The 25461-nt window shown below is 38.2% G+C and overlaps 1 protein-coding gene across 4 annotated transcripts in view; it reads left to right on the top strand.

Moving 5' to 3' along the window:
* The window catches only part of LOC104146892 (microtubule-associated serine/threonine-protein kinase 4), a 397004-nt gene that overhangs the window by 178178 nt on the left and 193365 nt on the right, over positions 1-25461 (top strand). For 3 of the 4 annotated variants that reach the window (XM_068924761.1, XM_068924760.1, XM_068924759.1), the window contains one exon: positions 1099-1220. In XM_068924761.1, the coding sequence (XP_068780862.1) occupies positions 1099-1220 (122 nt within the window). Of the gene's footprint in view, positions 1-1098; positions 1221-18654; positions 18794-25461 lie in introns of those variants that run through there. The other variant, XM_068924764.1, reaches the window with a different exon arrangement.

The raw sequence follows: 25461 nt of genomic DNA, 5'->3' as shown, positions 1-25461 counted from the left end.
CTGAGGGTGGACATGCGCAATAAGAGCAGTGACTAGCCCAGTATCTTGTCTCTGAGAGTGGCTGAAAGTAAACAAAAAGAAACCGTATCATTACATGCCTGTGCTCTTAATAAATTTCCCTGACTATTCCTTCTGCTTCTGTTTTGCAGTTCAGGGACTTCCTGAACCAGAGGTGGCTTCTCCATAATTAGTACTCCTATACTACCAATAGTTCTCTTTGCTATAAACTTTTTCAGCCTCTCTTTGGGAACATAAGTTTTTAATCTTCCTTTAGTAAGGAGTTCTGCAGACCCGTTATCTGTGTATGAAAAATCGTCTCCTTTTTTGAAACTGTCTCCTCCTAGCTTCCGTTATTGCCCTCTAAATGTTGTAGTGGAAGAGGCAGCGACAATCTTTGTATCTCCCTTGACATTCCTAGTCCTTCTAGTTAGGATTCTGTCTTCTGGGAGGATGTGATCAGGGCAAGAGAATGTATGGTTGTTTTCTACAGCAAAGACCTTTATCACTGGAACCGCTTCTCCCTTCATCAGGTGTATTTCAGTCCCTTCCCTTAAAACAAAAGGGATGTGCTCTCTGTAGAGATTTTAACATAACCTTATTAGATTACCATGGTTGATAAGGAGTGCTGAGTTTTTAAGTTAATGTGAATCTTGAAGGAGATATGGCTTATTGGAGTTCTTTGATACAAAAATGTAAACTGTATTGCATACAAGGTTTGGAATAATGCATTTGCACAAAAAAAGCCTCACATATAGTTTTTTGCTATATTTCAGAATCTAGGTTTCTTTGGTTCAGACCCACCATTCTGGATGTTTGCATCTGTTGTTGCATTAGTTATGATTCAGGGTAGAGGGAAGGTACAGCTGTGAGAATATTAAGTGAGTTTGAGTAAGAAAAAGTGAACTGTAAAAATTCCGTTTTGATGGAATCCCCTCTGATCAGGGCTATAGTGAAAGGAGCCAACATTGTAGAATGGTGGATGCCTACCTGAGAAACCAAAAATATAGGTAAGAGCTTTACCTTACAGTAAACTTTGTCCATTACATTACCTTGTCTGTAACATCTAATATTTTAATGTACTCTTTCTTAACTTGACAGGCAGGTACCTGCTTCCTAATGCAATTGGACAACAGCTATGGCAACCTGCAGAAACCTCTAATCTTATTCGCATGCGCAGCCAAGCACTTGGACAGTCAGCACCTTCACTTACTGCTAGTTTGGTGAGTAATTCTTTTCAAAGCTAGGCGTATACAGAAAAAATCTATTGCATCTCCATGATTTCAGAATTGGTGTGGGGATGAGGATCAAACCACAGTTTGTTTCCAGACCGGCTTCTCCTTCTTAAGCCACATCTTTCACATAACCGTAGGGCATTTCTGCATACAGCATTACTTAATATGTTGAGCATGGCTGAATGACATTTAATGGTAGCAGCAACTCTGAATTGCATTACTGAGTTTTGCATAACATCTTAGCTGAATGAAGCATTAATATAGCTATTTGTATTTAAATAATTTCTTTCCTAAAAAAAGAAAAAAAAGGTATGCTTTTTAAGACAGCAGTAGAAGGCAGCCGGCCTTTCTCTTGGGCATTCTTCTCTATCAACTTCTTTGTTTCCACTTTCTGCGGGACTCTGCTGTCAGGAGAGCATGGGCATGAAGCAGGAGCTTAATTAAGTCTTTTGAATAAAGTGATAAGGAGAGGGGGCAGGGAAGATATACATCATACTCTTGAACTTTCAATTTTTTGTTTTCAAGAATCCATTCCACTGCTTTGTCTTCTGTGCACTAAGATCATATGAAGTCTTGGCATTTTAATGCAAGACCTCTATATACTGTCCTATACTTTTCTTCAGAAAAGGGCTTAATGAATATATTTAATGTTGATTGAAAAAGCAGAAAAGTGCTAGGAATGATGCCCCCTCTCCTACCTTTTGACTGGTTAAAATTTTGCTGATTCATGTGTAGCTTCCATGGAAAGCTTGTTCTAATACGCAGCCTTCAGGTCAGAAAGAACTATGATCCAACGTGCCGACTTTTAGTATCATATGGGCATGTAGATGGCTAGTTTCTATGTGAATCTAACTGAAATAGCATTTTATTATGAAGAGCCCAAAATCTGGACTTACAAATGTAACTGTGATTTCTGCTTAATGGTATTGTTAATTATTTGTGGCTCTTTGGCACAGATGTGGTATATCAGATTTGATCCTTACTGCAAATGCTTGATTATTTTGGAAGTTGTATGTTTTGTGCCCAAATGTTTTCCAGACAACTAGTTATAACTTGTGTTTTGTTTTCCAGTTTGTTAGGAAAAACAACAGTTCATTGTGAAGGAGATATTTTGAGATTATGTATGGTTAAAATGATAAAGATAATGTAGATAATGATGATCACTAAATGATGTAGATAAGCATTCAGAAATCAATTTTCATCTTCATCAGAACCGTATGTTTTTCCTCCTTTTCTCTACCTGGGGAGGAGGGGAAAAAACTTGTATATTCTTCTAATGATCGTTCCACAAAAAAAAAAGTGCTGTGTTGCTATTTGATTATCTCTTTCTGCAAGCATAACTCTTGGATGTCATGCTGCTAGCAATGTTGTGCTTTTGGTGTAACACTTTAAACTATAGTAAGAACAAGATTCAGCAGCACGCTGACAAAAAGATTTTAAATTATCATAAAACAGAAAGCTAATGAAAAATTCAGTGAATCATACTTCCTTAAGGTAAAGTCACCTATTGAGGTTTATGGCGTATTTGTCATTTTGACTTCTTTGTGTCTGTCCACATCTTTTATCTGTACTCGACTGCAACTTTTTTTTAAGCATTGCAAATGCAGAGGAGAGCCTTCTATTCAGCACATCCAAGCAGTTCTGATAAGAAATAAATACTTTTATGAGGAACCCGCACCTCCACCTTGCACACAGTCAGACTTGCCTGGTAAGCAGCCTAATATCATATTGTCACATGTGGAGAGCTCTTCTAAAACTTGCTTTGCCAAATACTTTGCTGTCAGGCTTCTGACAAAATGTGGCTTTGCTAAAAAAGGACCATAAACTAGGCTCATGATTACTTCTTCCCCACTCTCTTTGTTTTGCTTTGTTTTACTCTGTTTCTTGGCAGGATTGGACTGTGGAGGCTTATCAGTTTCTCATGATGGGAGTTTTAATTGCATTCACAAGAAAGTTTGGCCTTACATATAAGAGATTTGTATGAAGAATTTCTATGTGGCTGTTTGCAGTCTGAGTTGAAATAATTTCAAACATATCATCTTACTCACTTTAAAAAATTTTAGGCCATTACTTTGTTCCTCTACTAGGACTGGTTGTTCTTCTGGGGTTGATGGACTTGACTCTAAGCTGTGGTTGTTGAGAGTCAGGATACGCAAGAATGAAAGCAGCTCGAAGATGCGTACTGGAACTTAGTGGAATTGCAGATGGAATACAAAAGACCTATTTTTTTTCCCCTCCCTCTGTCAATAACTTCTAAAACTTGTTTAGATCAATTACTGTGACACAGATGTAAATCCTTTCTATGGGGCAATATAGATTTTAAAGCGGGTTATGGGAGAAATATTGATTAAAAAATGGCCTCAGGTGTTGCTTTGGATTGAGATCAATAGCTATCCATAGTTCAGCCTTGCAAGATAGATATTTTGACTACAGATGGAAAAATATGGTTTCCTTATAGAACCATGTAAGCATGCTAAAAGTGTATGTGGGGATGGCTTATTTTCAGATGAAGGGGACAGGGCATTGGATTTGTGGGGGGTCCTTAATTCGGAAGTAGTAATGTAATAGTCTTGTCATTCTTCCACTTTTGACAGGAGCATGTTGTGCCAGCCGTGACAGATGGATTCTGTGGTGGTCAAGAAGACCACTGGGAGTCCAGAATGAATATTAACGTGGGTTTAGAAACGTTAAGAAAAAGATATTCTATATCTTCAACAGTAAATAGAAAGGTGAAGCTGAGGTGTGAAAAATTCTGCTTAGGAATATTCTCTCAGGGTGTTGGTACTTTCCCTCTGTAGTCAGTGGTGAAAAATATGTGCTCCTAGAAGGCAATTCAGAACATCTGTCTCAGCACCAAGCGTTTGAGGGAGCTTACGGAAGTTACGGTAGAGTTAACTTATCTGACTTTCTTGCCTCATAGGATGACTGTCATCTTGCCTGACTTCAGGCATCTATATCAGGGTAGGATGAATGGGCCCCTGGAAGCGGTCCTTTTCTACTGAAGCGGCCCATGGAGTTAACTGAGAGTTGTTGCCTCATTTGATGTCCAAAGTTTCAAAGCAAGTCTCCTCTCCCTGTCCCCTTCCTCCCAGTATCTACAAATAGCATGGCTGCTTACTGTATTGATGTGTCCATTTTTATTACTGCTATTAGATTTTTAGGAAAGTATTTCAAAATAAACTGAAATGAGTAAGTTTTTGTTAATATTTCATTGCAATAAGCTGATGTGCTTAAAGTAATGATAATGAGTCTTAAGCTGCCTGAGTAATTACTTACATTTTTGTAGACAGAAAGATATTCTTGCCTCTTTGAGTGGCATGGATTGAGTGAAGTTACTGTTTTTAACTTTTGCTAGATAGCTACATACATAAAAACTGTAGAAGCCTGAACACAAGGCACCTCTACAATAAATGATGACAAATATGTAGATGAAAGGAAAATGATTTGTGCAAAATTTAATTGTGTAAAACTTCTGTAGTTTTGTTTTGTCTCCAACATTAATAATACAAGTCTCCTTTAAGGCCTCATGATACACAAATACAACTGTGGCTTAGAACGTAAGTTTAGGGGGAAAAGGTAACCTAACTTTGAGGAACATGAAGTCTTTCTTTTTGTTTATCTGTGATTTATACAAAAAATATACAAGGCTTCTCATAGTCCAGAAGGGTTTTTAAGGCAATGTATTTCATGACTACTGTATGCTGTCTTTCTCTTTTAAGTTAAGAAAAGGCAGGTTTGCTAGAATCTACATGTTTTATTTGAAGCTTTTGTTCATAACACATTTTATTATGTGGATCTTTCAATAAAGATAGCTTCACTTTTATAGGAAGTACTGAGCATAGGCTAGCTGTCCCTTCTATTGTGGAAGATGAGCATTTATGGTATGGTATGGTAAACACTCCAAGGCATGTTGTTTCTTCTCCTCTTGGAAACTTGAATGGTGTCAGTGAAATGACTAGACTTCTGCCTGGTTTACTAAACAAGTGTGGTTTTTTTCCTCTCTTCATGAATGTACTGGGAACATCTTTGACTACTTGTAGGTAGTATCTAGTAATTTACAAAAAATAGAAAAAGAGTAAAACTGGCCTTTGTGAATGGCTGATGCTCTTTCCTGGTAAGCAGTGCAGTGATGTTTTGTCTAAGTGTGAGTGCCGTTATTTACTACTACTTGGCGCGCTCTATATACCTCTTGAGTTCTGCTGAAATTTAAAAAAACAAAAATATTTTCAGTGTTGCCAAAAACAATAAAAGACTGAATTTGTGAGTGTCTGTATTTTCGTAAACTTGCTTTTTATTGCCACTCTAGCAGAAAGAATGGTCTTATGCAAGTGTGAGGGTGGTAATTATATAAACCACTGCTTTGTAAGATGGATTGCTGAAAAGGAAAAATAAGGAATGTTCCGTGTTTGTGAAAAGCAGCTTTACTTCTCCAGAAAGGGCCTTGCCTCCTTCTTCCTTTTAAATAGTATAATACTGAAAATGAGTAAGTGTGTCTTTGTTAAATGTGCCATTAACTTCAGCTAAATTGACATAATGTTGACAGTTATTATGAGGACTGTTTCAAAACTAATTATGCTAATTAGAATGTAACTACCACTAATTGCATGTATTCAAACAGCACACCAATACCCTTTTGTGTGTTTTATTTCCCAGATGCAAGACAGCCATTTGTTGCCTGAGAAGCAGCAAAATTATAGCTTAAATAACAAATGATTGCAAACAAATAAAATACGTTCTTTAGAAACACTAATTGGTTAGATGAGTGAATGACAACATCAGTTGTGGTTGGGTAAACCACATAATTAAAAATTAAGGCCTATACTTAAACGTTTCACTTTAAAATTGTAGAGAGGTTTTTTTAATTGTCTGCACATTTAGTTTTATGACTATCTGGAGAAGCGGACTACTTTTTTTTTAATACAATTATTAGAGAGTGAGAAGAGTCTGCACCTGAAACTTAGGTTGATCTAAATTTTAGCTCTTTCTGTCCAGGAATCCAGATCTTCAATGGCTAAGATTCTTGGGTTGTATATGTGAGCAGCTATTTAATACCTTGCAAGTTAATGAGCATTTACAGGAATAGCACTTCCAAGAAACCTGTTGAAGATATAATGGAGATCTTTTAAGGAGCTAATCTTATGTCTGTCTCTTATCTGAAATACATAGCTTATCCAGAACTCTCTGGTGGTAATATTAGGGAGTCCCTACTCTTTAATTTTTCTTAGTCCCAAACAAGCAAAAGTATATACCTAGGATCCTTCTGCAGCCATTTTTCAGTTTGAGGACATACTGCAGAGCCTGCTTCTGTCTATGTTGGATGAAGAGTAAATAGGCACTGCTGCCTCTCATCTCTTATGTTTCTAGGCTTAAAAACAGATACAGTTTTATCAGCTTAAAATTTTAAGTGGGTTGACTGTCTCAGATTGGCTTTGACACGTGCTGTTGGGTATCTGTATACCTGAGTTGCAGTCAAACTTTCTCGCACTTTCATGTGGAATCAGACTTCCTCTTGTAGATTGTGCTGCTGTCCTGCAGAAACAGATGGGGATATGGACTTCTGTCTTTTTAATGTTAATGTTACTTGTTGATTTTCCTGCAGGGCGCCCCCCCCCCCCCCCCCCCCCAGGCTGGTATCACAGCTAATTGTTTTGTGATTTTTCTGGACAGATGAAGTAACCATGTTTGTTCCAGTGTTCGGTATGCTGCCACAGCAGACTGATGATTTGAGAATCAACTCTGTTAAGTGTTCATCTCAGTAATGCTAGAAAATGTTCCACTTGCTTTTCTTTCTTTGATCAAAATACGCCCTATCTTGGTGAACATATTTGTATCTAATGGCATCATATTTTTAGCTTTGGCAATAGTACAGCAAGATCATTGCATCTATGATGATTTTTCTTTCATCGTGTTGAGGAGATTAAGAAATCTAGATAGTGCTCAAGTTGACCTAGTGTCACTTGAGTAAAAAATGTAATAATCAGGAGGAGATTGGTTAACTGCTACTCTCTCATGAATACATTTAACCTCTTGATCATTGCTGAATGTCTGTAATTACATGGTGCAATGGAAGATATTCAGTTAGTGTGTGGTCAGTTAAATTTAGAAATGATCACAGACTTTGTAATGGATAGAGTAATTTGATAGTAACGTACGTTTTGCTGATCATAGATTCCTAATTTTCTGTGTTAGGGTATCTATTCAAAAAAGAAGCTTAGTATTAAGAAACAGACTTAAATTATGAGATTTGCTACTGTAAATAGGGGAGAAATGGAACCGGCTGAAGTTAACTAAGACAACTAAAAGTATAGTTGGATTTGAGTATACTTCATCATAATGTGGCTGGTAGGAGCATATCCTGAACAAATTTCCCTAGCATGAGGATGCTCTTCCAGAACCTATAACTGCGTATAAATGCTTCTTGGTATGCTTGTTAAATATGCTCTTCTGTATCAAGCACTGGACAAATTAAAACCAGTGATCAGTAGGAAAACATTCCCTTTTATTCAAAGCTTCCCTAGTTTGTCTGGTTTGTAATGGATCTTTATTCCATGAGCAGCCAGATTTTGGCATTAATTAGAATGCTAAAAAGCTCAGCTGCTGCTTTCTAATGAAGGAGGGTTGCTCTTGTGAAGAAGAATGACCAAACACAGGGAAATGTTGAATCGTGGAGCAGAAGGAACAGGCAAAACGCATTAAGAGGAATTATACATCATTATGGGGAAGTTCATTACTTCCGTTATCTCACTGAGAAAATTAAAACTTTGAAATACTGCATTGTTGCAAGTCTTAAAATTACATGCCTCCAAAAAGCAAAATTAGGCATCAAAAATTAATGAAGAGACTAGATACATCATTGTTCAGAGTGATTTAAAAATAAAACTTAAACCATTTCCAAAGTTAATAATTGTACTTAAAAGACTACTTGCCTATTCTTATTGTTCTCACATAAGAACCAAACTTACAAATATCTAGGAGGGATTATTCAGAATGTATTTGCTATTGTTTTGTCATGAGAATTTTTTTTTTTTAAGATTTTGCTTCCTTTTCTGCATACATAATCTAAAATCATTCTGTTGATTGTTAGAAACTGCCAGGATAATAAAACCAACTTAGAGGCTTCTTTTTATTTGTTCTCTGAAAATTGGAGTATAGGTAGACATGTAGAACTGCAAACTTTGAGCTATTAAATAAGAGAACTCCTGTATGTTCATTGTTTGGCATTCCTTGGGGGAATACTGAGAGCAGTTCAGAATTTTTTTTAAAGGAATGATATTTTTGAATGGATGTAATTTTTCAGTTGTTCTTAGAAAAAAGACCCACAAGAGAAATCAAACTATACTCATAATACTCCTATGCTTTCAGAAATAAAGTTGTTGTTTTATGCTATTGTATAATTATGGTTTGGAAAAGCGGGGGCAACATTGTATCATTGAGTAAGGGCTTGCTATTTTGGTGGAACTTGTTACATTATTGGTTTGTTGACTCGTCTATCTATTTTGCTGCAATAAGATGTACAATATTCAATGCAAAAGGCAAAACCATTATAGCTGAAATGTCTGTTGTAACCAATGTTCTGTATCTTTTGTCATTGAAAAGGGAGGGCTGGTTTACTATTACCAGTTATTTCTCAAAAAAAAAAAAAAGTTTGCCGCTGCAACAGTTATTTTTCTTCTAATGTTTTCATGGCTAGTTTATTATTTTCTAAGGTGGCTGAATGGCTAAATGAGAAATGGGTTGGTGCAAGTGGTATTTTGTCCGGCAGGTGGCATGAAAGCCCAATTTGTACATATACTGTCTATTCATGATCTGTGCATCCTATTCTCATGGTGACTCTTGTACATATAATTGAGACTGTTAGCAATGTGTATGTCTTCCAGTATGAGGAAGCAGTTAGTTTTCAAGAGTCTTGAGATAATCCGAAGACCAATAGTATTTTCTTTTTCTAAGAAACAACCGTAGTCGATTGTATTCTTCATAACAAATTGATGTTGCACTCCTACAGTATATTTGAACAATAGGAGCCTAGCCTCTCTCTGTTTGAACAGCTTGCCACTTACCTAAATTTATCAGCTCTAGAAAAGTATTAGAGTTTTACTAACTAAGGAATCTTGAATTTCTCCCTGTTTGTGATATGTATTCTGAGTCATATGCTGTGGCTCAGAAGAGCAGTGAAATCTCTCATCGTGTACTGCTGGACTGAATAACTGCAGTGCTCTCTTGGATACGCAGTGAAGCAACCTGGCTTGTCTGAGTGTGTTTCTGTGTAGCGTAGTGGCTATGCTTGCTGCTCTCAGCAATGGTGAAGGGGAATGCAAATTCAACAGTGCTCTACCAATCCACTCTGCACATGTTGACTGAAGGTCTCTACTTCTGAAATGCAAAAGGTGTGTGTGGGGTTGGGACTGCCATGCTGAAAGGGGGAAGAGGTTACTGCTAAGAGGTTGCAATTGTTGTCAAGCCAACAGTGCCTTTTGAGTGCTGTCGCTGGGGACTTGTAGGAAGCGGTGCTTTCAAAGAATTTGGCAAAGCATCTCTATTTTCTTTTCCTGTGGTGTATTGGTTATCATCTTGAGCCTTGAAAGGGAGCTGTCAACTGCACAGAGAAAAAGTATGGAATAAGTGCTCCACGTCCTTAAAAGGGACTTTAGGTAAACATACATGGGCGCATAAATGGTATGACAGAGATTTTAAGGGTGGAAGAAAGGAGAACTGGAGATACATCACATCTGTACGTATGTACATGTGCTACTGCTCTTGCAGAGGATTTTCTTAGCTTAAGAAAGAAAATACAAATTCTCTTTGATCCAATTTTTAAAATTTTTTTGGGACTTTTAAATATATATTGAGTATGTTGTTATTTATCAATTTGCATATTGAAAAGAATTTCTTAATTATACAGTAGTTTATGGAAATGCATGACAGCTTTCTGGTTGATGTATTTGATGCTGGAGAAAAATTTTGATTTAGTAATGAAGGTTCACATTGTGTATACTCTCTAAAGGATTAAATCTTGTGATCCAAGATGAATATGAGAAAGCTGGATTAATGAGGTATCTAAAATTTCTTGAATATACTGAATGCATTGCTATGTTGCTTGTACTCTGTGCCAAAAGTAAATATTTAACTCCAAGTCGGGTGAGTAGTATACAGGTGACTTAAAGATATTTACTTCTGTTTCTTAAAAGAAGTGACAATGATATTGTCACTGTCTGATATCAAGAATATCAGAATTACAGCAACAAGGAATATACATGTAAAACTTATCAGATGAATTGGGAAAAATATACTTCATTCTGGTATTATAAGCAAACACTTATAGCAGTAAAAATATCTAGATGAAATACTTTGTTACTTTGAATATTAAAGTATGTATTGTTTAGAGTGTCTAGACTTGCATATGAATTATCATGCCTTATTAGTAGTTAATAACATAATTATGGATGTTGTTTGATTCTGTTAAAATGAATTAGCCTCCCTGGAATGTAATGTATGTTAATGATGATATTAAGATAGATTAGTTATCGGTGAATGAATGAAGACTTCTAAACAGGGCACCTTGAGTTCCTAGCACTCCAAAATGGGAGAATTGCTTTCTTTATTCCCTTAAGTAATTGCAAGTTTGATGTGATATGATTGTATAGGTTCTATGGGTGAACTAGATCTAGGAAAATAAATCATGAAAACCAAGTGGTGGATTTTCATGACCCTATTCAGACAGTTTGTGATGAAACTGGCATATATAGCTACACCGATAGAACACCTTAGTTAAAAAGAAGCCATCCTGTTATAACGCAGTGAAACGAACAAAGCCCCCTTATGGTTGTGTAAGGAACAATTCTTGCTGTGCCTAATGCAGAGCTACAGATGTCCTGTTTGGTCACCTAGTCTGTATGCACAAACGAGGAAGCTGTCTGGTGGTTCTTCGGGTGGATTACAGCTGCCCTTATCTTGGCAGGAGCGTGAATTTGGGTCTGTTGTCTACGCCTGGCTGCCAATTTTCAAGAAACTTTTCACTTTCAGTCCTGTAGTCAATTTCAGTAGCACTTTACAGAGCACCAGAGCTTGCAGAAGCTGAAGGAACAAGAGGCAGACGGATAGTGTGATTCCATATGGCTTTCCCCCTTCTCCCCCCCCCCCCCCCGAAAATGCTAAAACATTGCTGGAAGTTGAAAGCATTGCATTAAGGAAAACTCTGAGCATATAACAGCAGGTGGTATTATCATAAGGTTTTTGACTTATGTGAAGCGGCTAGATGCTGATCTGTATAAAATGTTTTAAAGATCATCATCATCTTGTTTCACTTCAATGGTTATTTTCAATGTTAGAAAAGACTAAGATATGTACACCCAGGTTCTGGTATCATACATGACTTTGACTTTTATGCTTCTTGATAAAGATCCAATACCTATTATGACTTCTAGTGAAATCTCTGTTTCACAGCATTGTGGAATGACAGTATTGAAGGTTGGCTGTGAATATATGCACACGGGAGGGTTAAAAAATTGGACGATCTAGTGGTTTTACAGAATTTTTAGGTGAAACAAACAAAAATATTATTTTTGGATAGGCTGTCTTTTTCAGCTATGAAATTCAACATAAAACATGGTGGATGAATTCCTTTAGGAACTGAAACGGTTTTCAGAATGCTGTAGAACAGAAACGCGATCTCTGCCTTAGGAGTTCTTATTCCTATGCAGAATAGGAGCATTGTACTGGTTGTGGGGATTAAAAGTGGCTTGAGTTCTCTTATGACCATTCAGAAAAATAACCTTGGCTTTCTTTGTGGAAATGTAGTCATCTTCCTTTACAGTTTGTGCTTTAATCCATCCATAAAAGTAAGTTCAAAATGCTTCCATATACAGTTTTTGTGTGTCTGAATACTTTGATACCTATGGTGTGTCTTCAGGAGAAATAATCAAAACGGGATTTCCTCCTGGGAAACGGTCAAAGATGTAACCAGAATTTGATTCACATGTCATTCACAGTGGAGAGGAAGCTGGAGGTTCTTAGAGGGAATCAGCTCTGAGGTATCATTCCTAGAAGACTTCATATTCTCCTGGTTCCCAAGTCTCTGTGGTCACATGGAGGAAATATATTTCCTTTGTGATCACAAACATGTGAGACAAACTTTTTTTAAGGTGAGGTTTCTGTATGTTTATGTGTTTTTCAGTTTTGTTTTATACCCAATGTTTGTCTTTAGCCGTCAAGGTCCTGGAGAATGAAAAACTTATTTTTTTTGTTTGGATGGCAAGTTTGATCTTGTGAATGCTACTGAACGCATTTCCTGGAACTACAATCTAAATCGTTAATTCCAACACCAAATACTCCTATAGAATAGAAAGTTTTAGTTTAATTTTATTTGGAGTGAGGGACACGAGCTATCCAGCTACTAGAGAGCTTGGATATCAGACATCTCTGCTACTTTTGTAAGAACCTTTGCGTTTGTGGTGAGACAAGAACAGTATTTTTAGTGGCCCATCATTGTTATGCATTATATTTAAGCTGTGTTAAGGATCTGCTACAAAACCAGGATGTTTGTGTTTCACTCTGAGATCAGGTTAAAAGCCTTTGACTAAGAAGACAAGCTCATTGAATTTGGAGGCTCTAGATAGACTTGGACTTGAGTCAGCCTTGGGATTTCAGTTCTAAAGCAAAAGGCTTTTGGCCATATGCCAGTACCATTCCTACTCCAACCAATGTTTCAGTTTTCCTTTTCTTACATTCTATAGCTAGCCTTGTAGAGTTTTTGCAACATTTTTAACATACTCATCAATTAACACTTTAGAATCTAAAATTTCAGTAAAAGGTATGATTACAAAGGAAACCCTTCAAAATATGAAACAAGAATAAACAAGGGAACCATGCTGTGTTGCTGAGAGATACAATAGTTGTTAGTTATGTCAGCTGCAATTGAGCCCTCTAGGAGAGTAATGCTAACACCCAGCAGTAGCTGCTCAACTGGTAGCTGCTGTTTGGCAAAAACAGACCAACAAAAGCATATGTACTGGTAATTGTTTGGATGTTTTGGTGGTGCAGTAAGATAGTTACTGCCTGGGAGTGGGTGGGATACCAAGCACAAGGAAAATTAATTTCTTTCCTCAAATTTGGTCTCTCTTGTCAATGCTGTGAGCTTTTTGGGAGGGGGCAGGATGGTGGGGAGAGATGTATGAGAGAAATGTGACTTATTCTTTCTGCAGTGCCATACCTCAGTTTAAAGGAAAAAAAAAAAAATCTCCTCCATCTCCTTGTTATGTTAGTGTTCCCTTATTCGGAGTCATATGCTGCTGTAATTCCTCTGGCAAATTACCTATAGAAATTGCAAACTAGTTCTTAAAGTTTGAACTTGTGATTGATTAGAAAGATAAAACAGTAATTGTGGAGTGATTTGCAGTGATGGGAAGGAGATAATGCATGGAAAAGGCCTGGATGAAAATCTTTAACCCTGCTACATAGATGAGGCCTGGTTTGATGCATGAGAGGTTGTGTGTGCATACATTTATATACATACAGTGGGCAGGTTAACTTGCACCACTTCTATTTGCTCTCTTAACTCATGCAAAACCAGCATTTAGTTTTTTTTCAAAAGCAATATAACCTCAAAATCCAGCAGAATGTGCTCTTGTATGTTTTAGTTATTTCTCTCATCTCTGATATGCCTCAAGAAAGGTTGTATATGAATTAGCCAGTTTGAAACACTTGCATATCTTTTCCATTCCTCTACTTGTAAAACCAGGTATCTTGGTTATACTGTGCCCGTTTCTCTAGACTTCTGAAAATGTGGCACTTATTATAATTTTTCTACTAACACTTGAATAGCTTTATCAGTGGTTAAAAATACAATAGAAAGTTCTCTTTTACCAGTGCTAGGGAAAAGCAGTTTCTATTCTTGTGGATTGCAAGTTACCAAAATGTAAGGCAACTGTTGGATTGCTTGTTATCTATTCTGAGCTTTATTTCTTTCACATTTGAAAAGAAAATAATTTTAAAAATTCAGTGATGGTGAGTTGATGCTGTGGAGATATTTAGAGTATTGAATCTATCTCTATCAGGGCTATTTCCAGAGGGCAGTGTAGAAGTGAGTGGTTCCGTGGTGCATAATAAATACAGTTTATCATATACCGCCACCATGTCTAGTGCGGAAGTGGTAGCCACACATGGGATATGCGTATACATAAATTTAAATTAAATCTGCATTGTAAAACTTTAATTGCATATTCATATATATTTTCACATGCTCAGGTTTTATCTTTTAATTAGGTGATTCTAGTAATCACAGTAATTTCTAAATTGTCTCAGAATATAGAATATTGACTGACAGAACTAAATGAAGCAATATGATTAATGCAGAAAATAACAGTTGGAGGAAGAAATAAAATAAACTGCCTAACTTTCAAGACAATTATACAAGCTTATCTGTTCCACATTTCTTTTCAGCTAAAAATAAACATGTGCTTATAGGTATGTACCTAAATTAATACTGAAACATTCTTCACGTTTAGTCAGGTCAAAGGCTGCATTTATGGAGAAGAAAGCTTTCTCAAAAAGTTGTGGCTATTTGTTTATTGGTTCTCTTAAAATTTTGCTTTTCCTGACAAGAAAAAAAGGAAGTTTTCTTTTCTTTATATCCGCCCTATTTTGCGGTAAAGGTACAAAGTGTGCCTTTTTTTTAATATGATTGTGAAGAAGTCTGTGAAGCAATTTGCTGTATTTCATATGTGTACCAGGATAGTGTTGTTAAAATGTTCCACAGAAGGTGTATATACAATTTATACTTGATTTTTTCCCTCTAGAACACAACTTTTGCAATACTACAATATCATTTGTCTATCATGTTTTTCATAATTAATATGATGATGATGATAATTAGCTGAAAAGCAGTGGAAACCTCCAGATACAAATAGCAGGCTTTATGCTCTATCAAAAACATAGATGCACCTTTAGTAACATCTAAAAAGTTTCATAGACTGAGAGAAAATTGAGTTAATGCTAGCCATGTATTAATTGCAAATCTGTGCCTTTATCTTCTGATGTGCACTATAAACTGCAACATAAGCTTAAGAAAATGCCATTTTTTAGAATTGACAGCAAATACATTGTCAATGAAAAGTAGGTTGTACTTTTCTACCTGGGATTAATTTCATCTTCCACTGGAAGGCAGTCTTCTCTTTGTTTCATTCTCATGCCTTCCAGAATTATTTAGGTAGCTGTAACAATAATCTTTAGTTTCTCACAGAATGAGTACTTGTACTGTATTTGTCTTCAGTTGAAAAGTTATTTCATGCAGGAGACCTCTTTGTTCTGTGTGCTTATAATTCTTTCTGTAAGTTACGCATATCCACAAGTGGATGCTTTTGTAATACTTGAGGTGGTTTGTTAGGCTGTGGACCTTTTGCATCTGTGCCTATCAGTGGTATGTTATTTGGTGGTATGACTTTGTGGTGGTGGTGTTGTCTGAGTAATGAGCTTGCAGAATTTTTCCTGTTTTACAGACCTCTCAGCTAGATGAGAGACAGTGCTCTTAAATGATATAGCTACATTACTGAGTTATGTGTAGTTAGATATGCTGAAATGATTGCCAGAACAATAGCAATTACGCTTCAGTATCCTTTGCTTAGTATGCTAGGAGGTAGACATATGGAATACTTTTCTGTACTTGAGAGTTTTATTTAGAACTTGTGTAAACACATATTTAGAATTTGGTAAATATATACAAACAGCCTTGCAGCTGAAACCTGTGGTGGGCCACATGGGACAAATGGTAGGGTTTTGCCGCTAACCAACCCTTGAAATTCCATAAGCTTTAACTATTGCCTCAAAGTCATTTGTGCCATCCCCATTTGAAATGTTATAATGATATTTAAGTTGCGATTCCGTTGCCTGTCCCTTTTCTTTGGAAACAAAGAAATGGAGAAAAGATGGAATGTGAGGGCACATAGATATGAATGATTAGGTGAAAGTTTGAAAGTGTAAACAAAGAAGAAAGACAAGATGACTTTTTTTTTTAAGTGGAACTAGGAAAAGAAAATGGTATTGGAATTCAGAGGAGATACCTGAGTCGTCTTAAAATAAACCCTATTTCCCTTTGTTTCACAGAGGAGATGAGATGTAGTTATGTCAGAGATTCTCCAAAATGAAAAGTTTTTCTTTAGGTTCAAGATGCTGTTTAAAGAGATGCTATACTTCAAAAGGGAATTAATTCACAACAGTTGAGTGAGTTGAATTGAAGCCTTTGTTACAGAGAAGGTCAGACTTGACGGTCACAGCTCTCCCTTCTGACCTATGAATCTATAAATCTATCAATGTTCTTGATTGCCTTGTCTCTCCCTTTTTGAGCTGGAGTTTGGTCAGTATGAGCTTCTCCTTTGTTTCTGAACTGAAGTAGGGCTGTGATCCTGTAACTGAAATTGGCAATGGGAAAGTCTAAGCCATTGACCTGATACTATGGGTGCCTTTTGAGTTGGAGGCATAGAGAGACAGGGGAGGGAGAACTTTTTAAGTGATATCACTGTGTAACTTCTTGTGCAACTCTGGTAAAAACTGACTTTTTTTTCCCCCCTTACAATTTAGTTGTCTTAAATGCTGAAATTCTCAGTTCTTATTTTAAAACTGTAGAACAATAACGTCAGTACGTTCTGAGTCATATGAAGAAACATAGATCGGGGGAAATACAGCAGCTTTTTCTTTCTCTGCTCTGTAGATAAGCTGTTATTGCTTAGCCTTATCCTTTCAGCAACCCTTCATTTTTGTTACAAATGTTTTTGCCCCTAGCAGGTTTTACTACTATGAAATGTACTTGGAAAACTCTTCAAAATGATGCAATCTGACAGAAAATCAATATTTTTTCATACTAGCTTTGAGGGTGTGATTGTCATAATCTTCACCTTAGACTGTTAATGGGTGAATACTAACCTTGAATTTTATCTCTATTTCTATCCTTTAGTAAGAAATGTACTTTTTCTCTTCATTCCTGCTTGCTGCTCTCTAGAAGTGGTTTGAGGTGCGTTCTCTTTATATGGAGTTGGCGATCTGCAGGTATACCTGTGTTTTATAAGTAAGGCATGGAGATTTCAAGAGTTGTCTTCTGTGGTGGGCTGTGGTGTCATTCATAGAATCAGACTTCTGAAACGGAAAAGTTTCTTAAAATTAACTGATTAGCATGTTAACTCTAGATGGAGTAACCCTCTTTTGTTTAGGTAACATGTTTAATTACCCAAAGAAATGGAATTGCTGCCATTTGCTACATGTTTGTGATAGGAATATTGAAGTTGTGTTTGTGTTTGACTTCAGTTTATAGTTTCTGACAGTCTCATGTTTTAGTTTTGATTTATTTAGTTTTGCAGAGGAGGGCATGCTTTCCCTTTTGAATCGTAGTCTGAAGACTTCCTAGTTTTAAATAATATCAGATTAAGATGCCTAACTGGAAAATATATAGGTATATTTACTAGGATGTTTCTCTCGGTGTTTTAGTATTTGACAAGACTTCCCCTTGTAAATCTAGAGATGTATGCAGCGATTGCTTTTGAACATAAAATGCAATCAATTTTACTCAGGGACAGAGTTCTTAAATCTCAAAGATATTTGTAATGACATCGCATAATCAATTGCTACCAAGGCTAATAGTGTGGTGACAGCTTTTTTTTTGGGGGGGGGGAGGGGAGGAGGGAAATCAATGATTTGTTTAACCAGCAGCTTAGCTGATAAGAAAAGTCAAATACCTTCCTCCTCCTTAGAATTTGTGCTCCCAAACATGATCTTTTTGGGTTCGGCTTGTGGTTTCCGACGGAGGCGAGCTGTCCCCCTGGCCGTGAGCGACCCGGCGCCACGGGGCCGTGTCTCCCTTTGCCCGCGAGACGCCCCTCTGCCCTCCGCCGCTTCACGGCGGAAATCCAGGAGGGGGAATTTCTTACGAGGCGCCGTTATGTTGTACGTCGTGACCGTCGCGTTTTGCAAGTAAATGAAAACTTACTATTCGTCTGTTGGCTGCCTTGAACTGAAATAAAACGAGACGGAGCAAGGGAAGCGAGCCGAAGCAGACTGTGACATTGCCCCTGATGGCAGTGAGCCCTCTTTTCCGATGCCGTTATCCGCGTGCGGGTAGCTAACGCTTTTCCTAACGGCTGCCTGCGCGCCCGTCTTGCCGTGCCGCGCTCGGCGCGGTGACGGGCGGCTCCGGAGCCGCGTCCGCGGGCGGCGGGGGCACTGCGGAGCTCCGGAGCGCCTCGGCCCGCCGCTGGCCCCGCGGCTGCGGCCGGGCCGCGGCCCCTCGACCGCGGGAGGCCCCGGGGCGGGGCGGCGGCGGCGGGGCGGGCGCGGCCCCGGGCCCCCCCGCGCGGGGCTGCCCCGTCGGCGGGCGCCGAAGTTGCTGGGGTGCACAACTCGGCCGGTCACCTGACTTCCCGCCGCCAATCAGATAAGCCGTGATGTCAGCGTTCGGCAGCTGCGGGGATGCGGAGCGGCGCGCGGGGTCCGGGCAGTCCGGCATGGGCAGGCGCCGCGCGGCGTGAGGGCGGCGGAGCGGCGCCATGGACGAGCCGGGCATCCTGCGGAGGCGGGGGCTTCAGGTAGGGCCGGGCGGGCAGCGCCCCGCGGGAGCGGCCCCCGCCTCCCTTCAGTTTCGAAGTTCCCCTTACCTGCCGTTGGGCGCCGAGGCGTGTGCCGGCGGGGCCGTCCCGCTGGCCCGGCGCGCGGCGCGGCCACCTGTGGGAGGCAGAGCGGGCGGGGCGCGCGGGGCTGCGGTTCGGACGGGAACGGCCGTTGGCCCCAACGGCGGCGGCGGGCGGGTGCCGGGGCGGCGGGGGCGGCAGGCGCTCGGGTAGTTCTCCTCGGCGTTAGCTAGCGCGGTTCGCGTTTCTCAAGTTCGGCCCTTCCGGCAGAACTGGCAAAGCGCGCACGCACAGCCACAAAAGTGGATAACCGGTAATGAGATGCGCCTTTTTTCCCCCCGTGTCGATAAGGCTTGACTGTAATCACATCTTCTAAATACGGAGGAATACGGGCCGTTATGTAGGGGAGAAAGTTTTGTTTGTTTACCAGTTTCTGATGATTTGTGGCATACTTTGTGAAAGGGCACAACGAGGGCTTTATCATTTTCAGTCATCTTTTGACCGACTCTTGCATTGGCGTTCATAAACTCGAGCAAAGACATCTTCTAAATGGAGTGTGGGTTACGACAAAACGTTGGTATCAAACGTTATTTTAACTCGAGACTCTCTAGCGGTGTGCCTTGGGTAAATATTAGCCTGTTTTGGTCCTTCTGGATAATATATTAAATGCTAAAGTATTAATTTATGAAAAAACATGGTATTAATAAAGAGCATGTGACAGTAATTAGGCATAGGATCTGAGGCTCTTTTTTTTTTCTCTTCTATTTCACCAAAATGGAGCACCACCTCAAACTACCTCATTCTCACCCATTGTTTAGAAAGCCCCTTTGCTCAAGTCACTCTCAGCGATGAATGTACTTCCTTTCTTTTGTTTTCCTTTACATCCGCGGTGTTTCAATGGGAGGAGGGAGAAGAGAGAAAAGGAAAGCCTCCTTATAGTTGAGATTATTATTCTTTTGTGAAGTAGTGTAAAACTGTTTATAATATCTGGAATGTACTAAACTTGCAAAGTTACAGACTTTTCAGAAAGATACCTTTTCAGATATGTTTTCAACTTAGTGTGTCACTCACAAATGTGACAGAATTTGTATTAGACAGATAACTCCAAATAAAATCTGTAGTGAATGTTGTTGCACAGCACTGAGAAGTCTGTTGAAACTCCTCTGGGGCCTCTTAGTGTGTTAAGAATCCATTAGCTTTTCTTTAACTTTTTGCATGATAGCTGTTGTCTGTGGAGAGCAAGTAACTTTTTCATAAAAACAAATTTAGAGATTTTCTGTAGTCTTTTAAATACTAAATCTTTCATTTATATTACTTGGTTGTAAAGTAGGGAAGGAGAATCTCTATTGCAGGTTGGGACTGCCAATAACAGCTTTTAAAAGCAGATTTAGAAGTTTCAGGAGGTAGATCTTCACAGCAAAACCGGATTTCCACCTCCTTAGCTTGCTGTAATCGAGAGTAGGGTAAACCGGATTTCTGCCTTTTGACAAGAAGTGAACAGCAGTCTGCTGATTAGGGGATAGTTTAAACCTTCATGTGAAGGCTATTGTTGTGCCCTGCAAACCTTGTTTTCAAGGTGATTTTTTGGTAACTTTTATCTTCTGTAACTTTTACAAAGTCATCTTGACTACCAAAGATATGTCTCAGAATTCTTGCTCGATCCTGCTTATGCTCAGCTGAGCACTTGAGAGTATTAAGAGCTGTATCATGAATAATCCCATGATCAGAGAGAGGAATTCACACATGCAGTGCATACAGTAACAAATCGTTTTTAAAGATGCGGGAGATGTGCGTGACGTGTTTGCGATTAGAATCTGGTCCTTGAGTGGGGAGAAATTAGCCGACAGCCAAATGTGTTCAAGTGGATGGGCTGTGATGTAGGGAGGATGGAAGAAGAGAGCTCCTATTTACACTCAAGTTGAATTCTTTAGCCTTTTAATTGAACTTACTTTATTGTTCTCTCATCCTTCTTCCCTTCTCCCATCCCTCTGTCACCTTCATCTGTTGCTCATGCAGCTAGCTGAGAGACTAATATGATGAATTTGCAAGGTGGAGAACAGATCTTGGATGTGACGTGGAACGTAGGACTGTCTTGATTGTTAGTAAATACTGATCAGAATTGTCCCTGAATTGTCTCCTTGGCTGACGTTTGTCTGCCTTTATAGTACAACCTTGCCCCAAAACAATGAATTGGTATTTGATATAGCAGTAGTATATGTGCTTACCATTTAAAAAAAAAAAAAAAATCCCCTGCCATTCTGTTCATCTGTGGAACTAACCCATATATCTTTTGTCCCCTCTTCTTTTTTTGTACGTTACTGATGCCCTCCTTTTAAAAGCCATTGAGAATATTCAGAAAGGGATTTTAAAAAAACATTCTGGGTTAAGACTATTCTGTGATCTCCAGTGAAAGGTCAGCTAACTTTACTCTTCGTAAGTCTATGTCAATTCCTTGGGTTAGAAATAGAAATACTAACAGCAGCAAAATCTGCTTAGAAGATATGTGCTTGCTTAGGTGAAGATGCATTTAAAATGTTAGTTTTCAGAATTTTTTTTTTAAATGTGTCAGTCATATAGTGGAAACAGTATATGCTTAAATTAAAAGCCTAATTTGTGCAACTGTGTGTGGTTTTTGTTCTTCTTTTCCTCCTGTTTGGACACTGTTTGCTCTAAAGCTTGATTTACAGGACACCAAAACTATTTCCTTTTGGATGGGAACCTGATGTAGTTGTATTTGATCCCATCCACCATCATGCTGTGTTTAAAAACAAGCAAACAAACAAAAAAAACAGGAAGCAGCTTGAACTGAATCTCAAAATATAAGCCTTAACTAAATATGTAGGCTTTGGTAAATCTTGTTTGGGCTTTATATATGGAAACTTTCCTGGTGCTCAGGCTTCTTGCATAGAGACTGAGCCCTTCGTTTGTTGCATCCTGAATACAAGCACCTATTTCATTGTTCTGCGACTTCTTCCTTTATGTCCAGTTACTTGTGTTAGTTCTATTAACAGAGAAATAAAAGCTTCAGAACACACGTTTCTTTCAGGTCTGTGGTATATGTTCCTTGTTATTGAACAGATTCAATGAAACAACTTCTGAAGCTTTAAATAAAAATAACCCTTTTTATTTGTACGAAACATCAGGAGAAGCGTGGATTGAAATAGATCTCTTGAAAATAAGTAACGCAAACCAAAACAATTAACTGCTGCTTGCATGTTCTTCAACACAGATTTTGATTGCTTCCTGCTAAGAACTTATGCTTCATCTTCCTTCCATGAATTTGTTTAGTAGGTATTGATCTCAAGTGGTGTGTTTTATATTGCCTTAAACAAAACCCCCAAACCTATGTGATGGTGGGTAAGGATAACAGAGTCCTTTCACTCACTGAGGAGGACGTGGGTATTTGAGAGAACTCTTCACGTTGGCATATGCAACCAGCTTCAGTCTTACTTCCAGAGCTGATGAAACTTTATTTTTATTGAATAGATGTGCTAGATGTTTTGGGCTTTTGGGCCTTCCCTTTTCCTTCTGCTAATTTCAGTTCTGCCTCTACATTGCAGGTAAAGGATGTCTGGTAAATTTTGTGGTATTTACATGAGCTTTTTTTATTAAACTGCTGGAGAAATGGACCAACAACAGACCTCTCAAATTTCTTGTGTCTCAGTACAATTTTTTTTTTTAAGTAAACGGTAGAAACTTCTTCACAAGTCTATAAAGCTTCTTTAAAATCAGGGTGACTGCACTGCATTAAGTTTGCATGGTTATGGTCCCAGGCAACATGGAAAATTTTCAGTTGAAAATCTTCTAGTGCTGTACTCCTCACACTGATTTGGGGGATGAGATGGAAAAAAATCATCATTCTTAATTTCAGAGTCATTGTGGTAGAAATGAGAACAGGCACTGTAAATGAAAATGTGGTACAAAGGAAAGTGTGGTATAAATATAGTGTTGCTATTTTGGTGGAACTGATGGGTTAGTTTATACAAATTTCGTGTATATCTAGAGAAGATGGTAAGCATCACAGTAATTACAAAGCCTTGACTTCCCTCCACCTCCAATACAGAAACTTAATTGACTTTTGTAGGCAAACTTTTTGAAGTTTTGTATATAACATGTCTAGATCTTTGCAAAAACATAAAACAGACTTTTCCAAGGCCTTGCTTATTTCTGAGGGCACATTTTTAGAAGTAGTCAGACAGAAAAGAAATAATTTCCCAGGAAAAATGACCTCATTTGTAGCTCCTAAACAGACATAATTTCTTTGGGATAGGAGGCTTCATGAAAACGCTTCTTTCTAAAATGCTGGAAATCGACATGTGTGTGAAGTAGAAAGCTCAGCTGGGAAATACTGGGAAATACTGTATATGAGAGGAAAGGAGATAACAGGGAGACTATAACTGTCTTTCTCTTCTGTGGATGCAGTTGATGATTGGGAAAGTGTTTTTGGGGTGGTCTGTGGAGGGGGAAAAACAATAGAAGCTAGAAAACATTAACTAGGCATGGCCTGTGTTACAGACTAAAAGTGGTCAGTTTCATAGCTGAGGTTCTGGAAGAGTTCTTAATCTTCTTCTTTAGTTTGAATGCTGTTCTTCATCCTATTAGGCAAAGAGGCTTGATCCGTTTTCTCTGCAGGTGTTTCTATGCTAATAGCAATGGATGTACAGAATGGGAGACAAGTAACATAGTTGTGAATCAGGTCTGGTTTCTGTTTCTGCCTCTTGGTATGTGTATGAAAGAAAAATGGTTTGTCGAGGGGGTGGGACCTGGAGCAGATGCAGAAAAAGATTAAAAAAAAAAAATCCTTCTAAGCTGCAATTTTCAGTAGATTCGAATTAATTTGTCAAGAAGACGGTGTAGGTCTTCCTGCGCACACTAGGGTGCGTTGTGCGGGTACAGCTACATGGCTGCACACTTAATTCATCCTCTACTTAGCAGTTGTATAAATTCCTGTCTATACATTGTTTCTTCAGGGGTTGCATCTGCAAAGAGGTCTTCAGTGTTACTTGAATTGTGCCATTTTGCTCTTTCATTTTTGAGAGGTATTTGTATGAGCAGCATTGGTCATAAATTTAAAATGTTGAAAAACCTAATTTTATATATTCTTGATACATTTTTTTCTGAAAGAATGATCTATATTTTTAAGTCTTTCTGGGCACTGTTATAGATGGCATGACATCTAAATTTTTTTTTGGATGTGAAGGTTAGAATAGATGTTTTGTATGCTTAAATACTAGTGATAGCTTCCTTTAGAAAGCAGAGATGGATAGACCAACTGTCTGAGGGATGAAACACTGATGTAAAGAATGTTTTTCGTTTCCTCATTAGCTGTCACTTCTGCACTCTCGAGTGTATAATCTCTTGATCAGTTAATTCACCTCTTTTTTCCAGGCATTCATGCTTTGTTATATGTTTGTCAGGTCCTTTAAAAGGCTTTGTGTCAAACATATATTTTGCTATTATTGGAACTGTGAAAGCTTTTCTGAGAGGGTTAACCTTTTCTTCTGTCTTTGCTTCTCTTAGTGTTGTGGTCACTTTATTGCAGGGTTTAAAATAAGAAAAGGAAAAAAGCCCCTTGCTTCGTTTGCTGCTAAAATGTTTGGCATGGGGCCAGACTTGCTGTCTGTAGCCCATATCGTACTTCTCACTAATGTCTTTTGATAATTGCACTAACATTTCTTGATAATGCCTTCAATATGTCAGAAAACTGACTGACTGTTTTGTGTTAATTTGGAAGGCAAAGCATAAACTTAATGTTCCTTCATGTCAAATCCTTTGATGAGCTTGGAAGTGGGATAAGTAATAATTTGAACTGAGCTCGATTATGTTCTAAGAGCTGTAAAAGAAACCAGTATTTGAGTCCTCTGTGTGCTAGTTAGCTCCTGTATCTTGTCAATGGACTTACTCAAAGAATCTGTAGTATTTTGTCTGTGTCTGCTCATTTAGTAGTAATAGGAGTAGTATCAGCTTGAAGGATAGTAACAAGTTTTTTTAATTCCACGTGTAGGTCTTGGTTTGACAAATAGTTTTGTTAGCACTGGTTTTAACTCACTTTGTGCCACATCTAATAACTAAATAACTCACTTTTGTCACTTCTAATGATACTAGTAATTTTTCATATTGTCTTTTTAAATTTCTTTGCAAGATGCTTCATTCAAGTTTTTTGCATTTTTCTTTGAAGTTTGTCTATGATGCTGCTTTGTCTGTCATATTTGACCTACTGATTTGTGATTTATTTTCTCTTGTTGGTACAGTTAGCTTTTAAAACCTTAAATTTTTCATTTCTGTAGTTAGAGGTTTTATCAAAATTGCCTACAGACTTTGACATGCTATTAATTCTGTTTTCTGTTACACTGAAGCAATAAACTTTTTTGCTTACAGCAGTTACAGCCAATTATCCATCTGGATGTTAAAACTAATTTTAAAAAACCTAAATGATTATTAGGACCACAAAATAAAACACTCAAAATGGCAATTTCATAATCCCTTTTAATTTTGTTTTCTCAGCTTTACTTTGTCCACTTTTATATATGGCACTAACTTCTCCTACAGTCCTAACACTACCCTTTTTAGGGTTCTTGCTTCATCTGAAGTAAAATGGAAAAACAATTTTTCCCATCAACAGCTTG

Source organism: Struthio camelus, chromosome W, assembly GCF_040807025.1.
Source record: "Struthio camelus isolate bStrCam1 chromosome W, bStrCam1.hap1, whole genome shotgun sequence".
Taxonomy (NCBI): domain Eukaryota; kingdom Metazoa; phylum Chordata; class Aves; order Struthioniformes; family Struthionidae; genus Struthio; species Struthio camelus.
The sequence above is the reverse complement of the archived record's forward strand: the minus strand, read 5'-3'. Positions and strand labels throughout refer to the sequence as shown.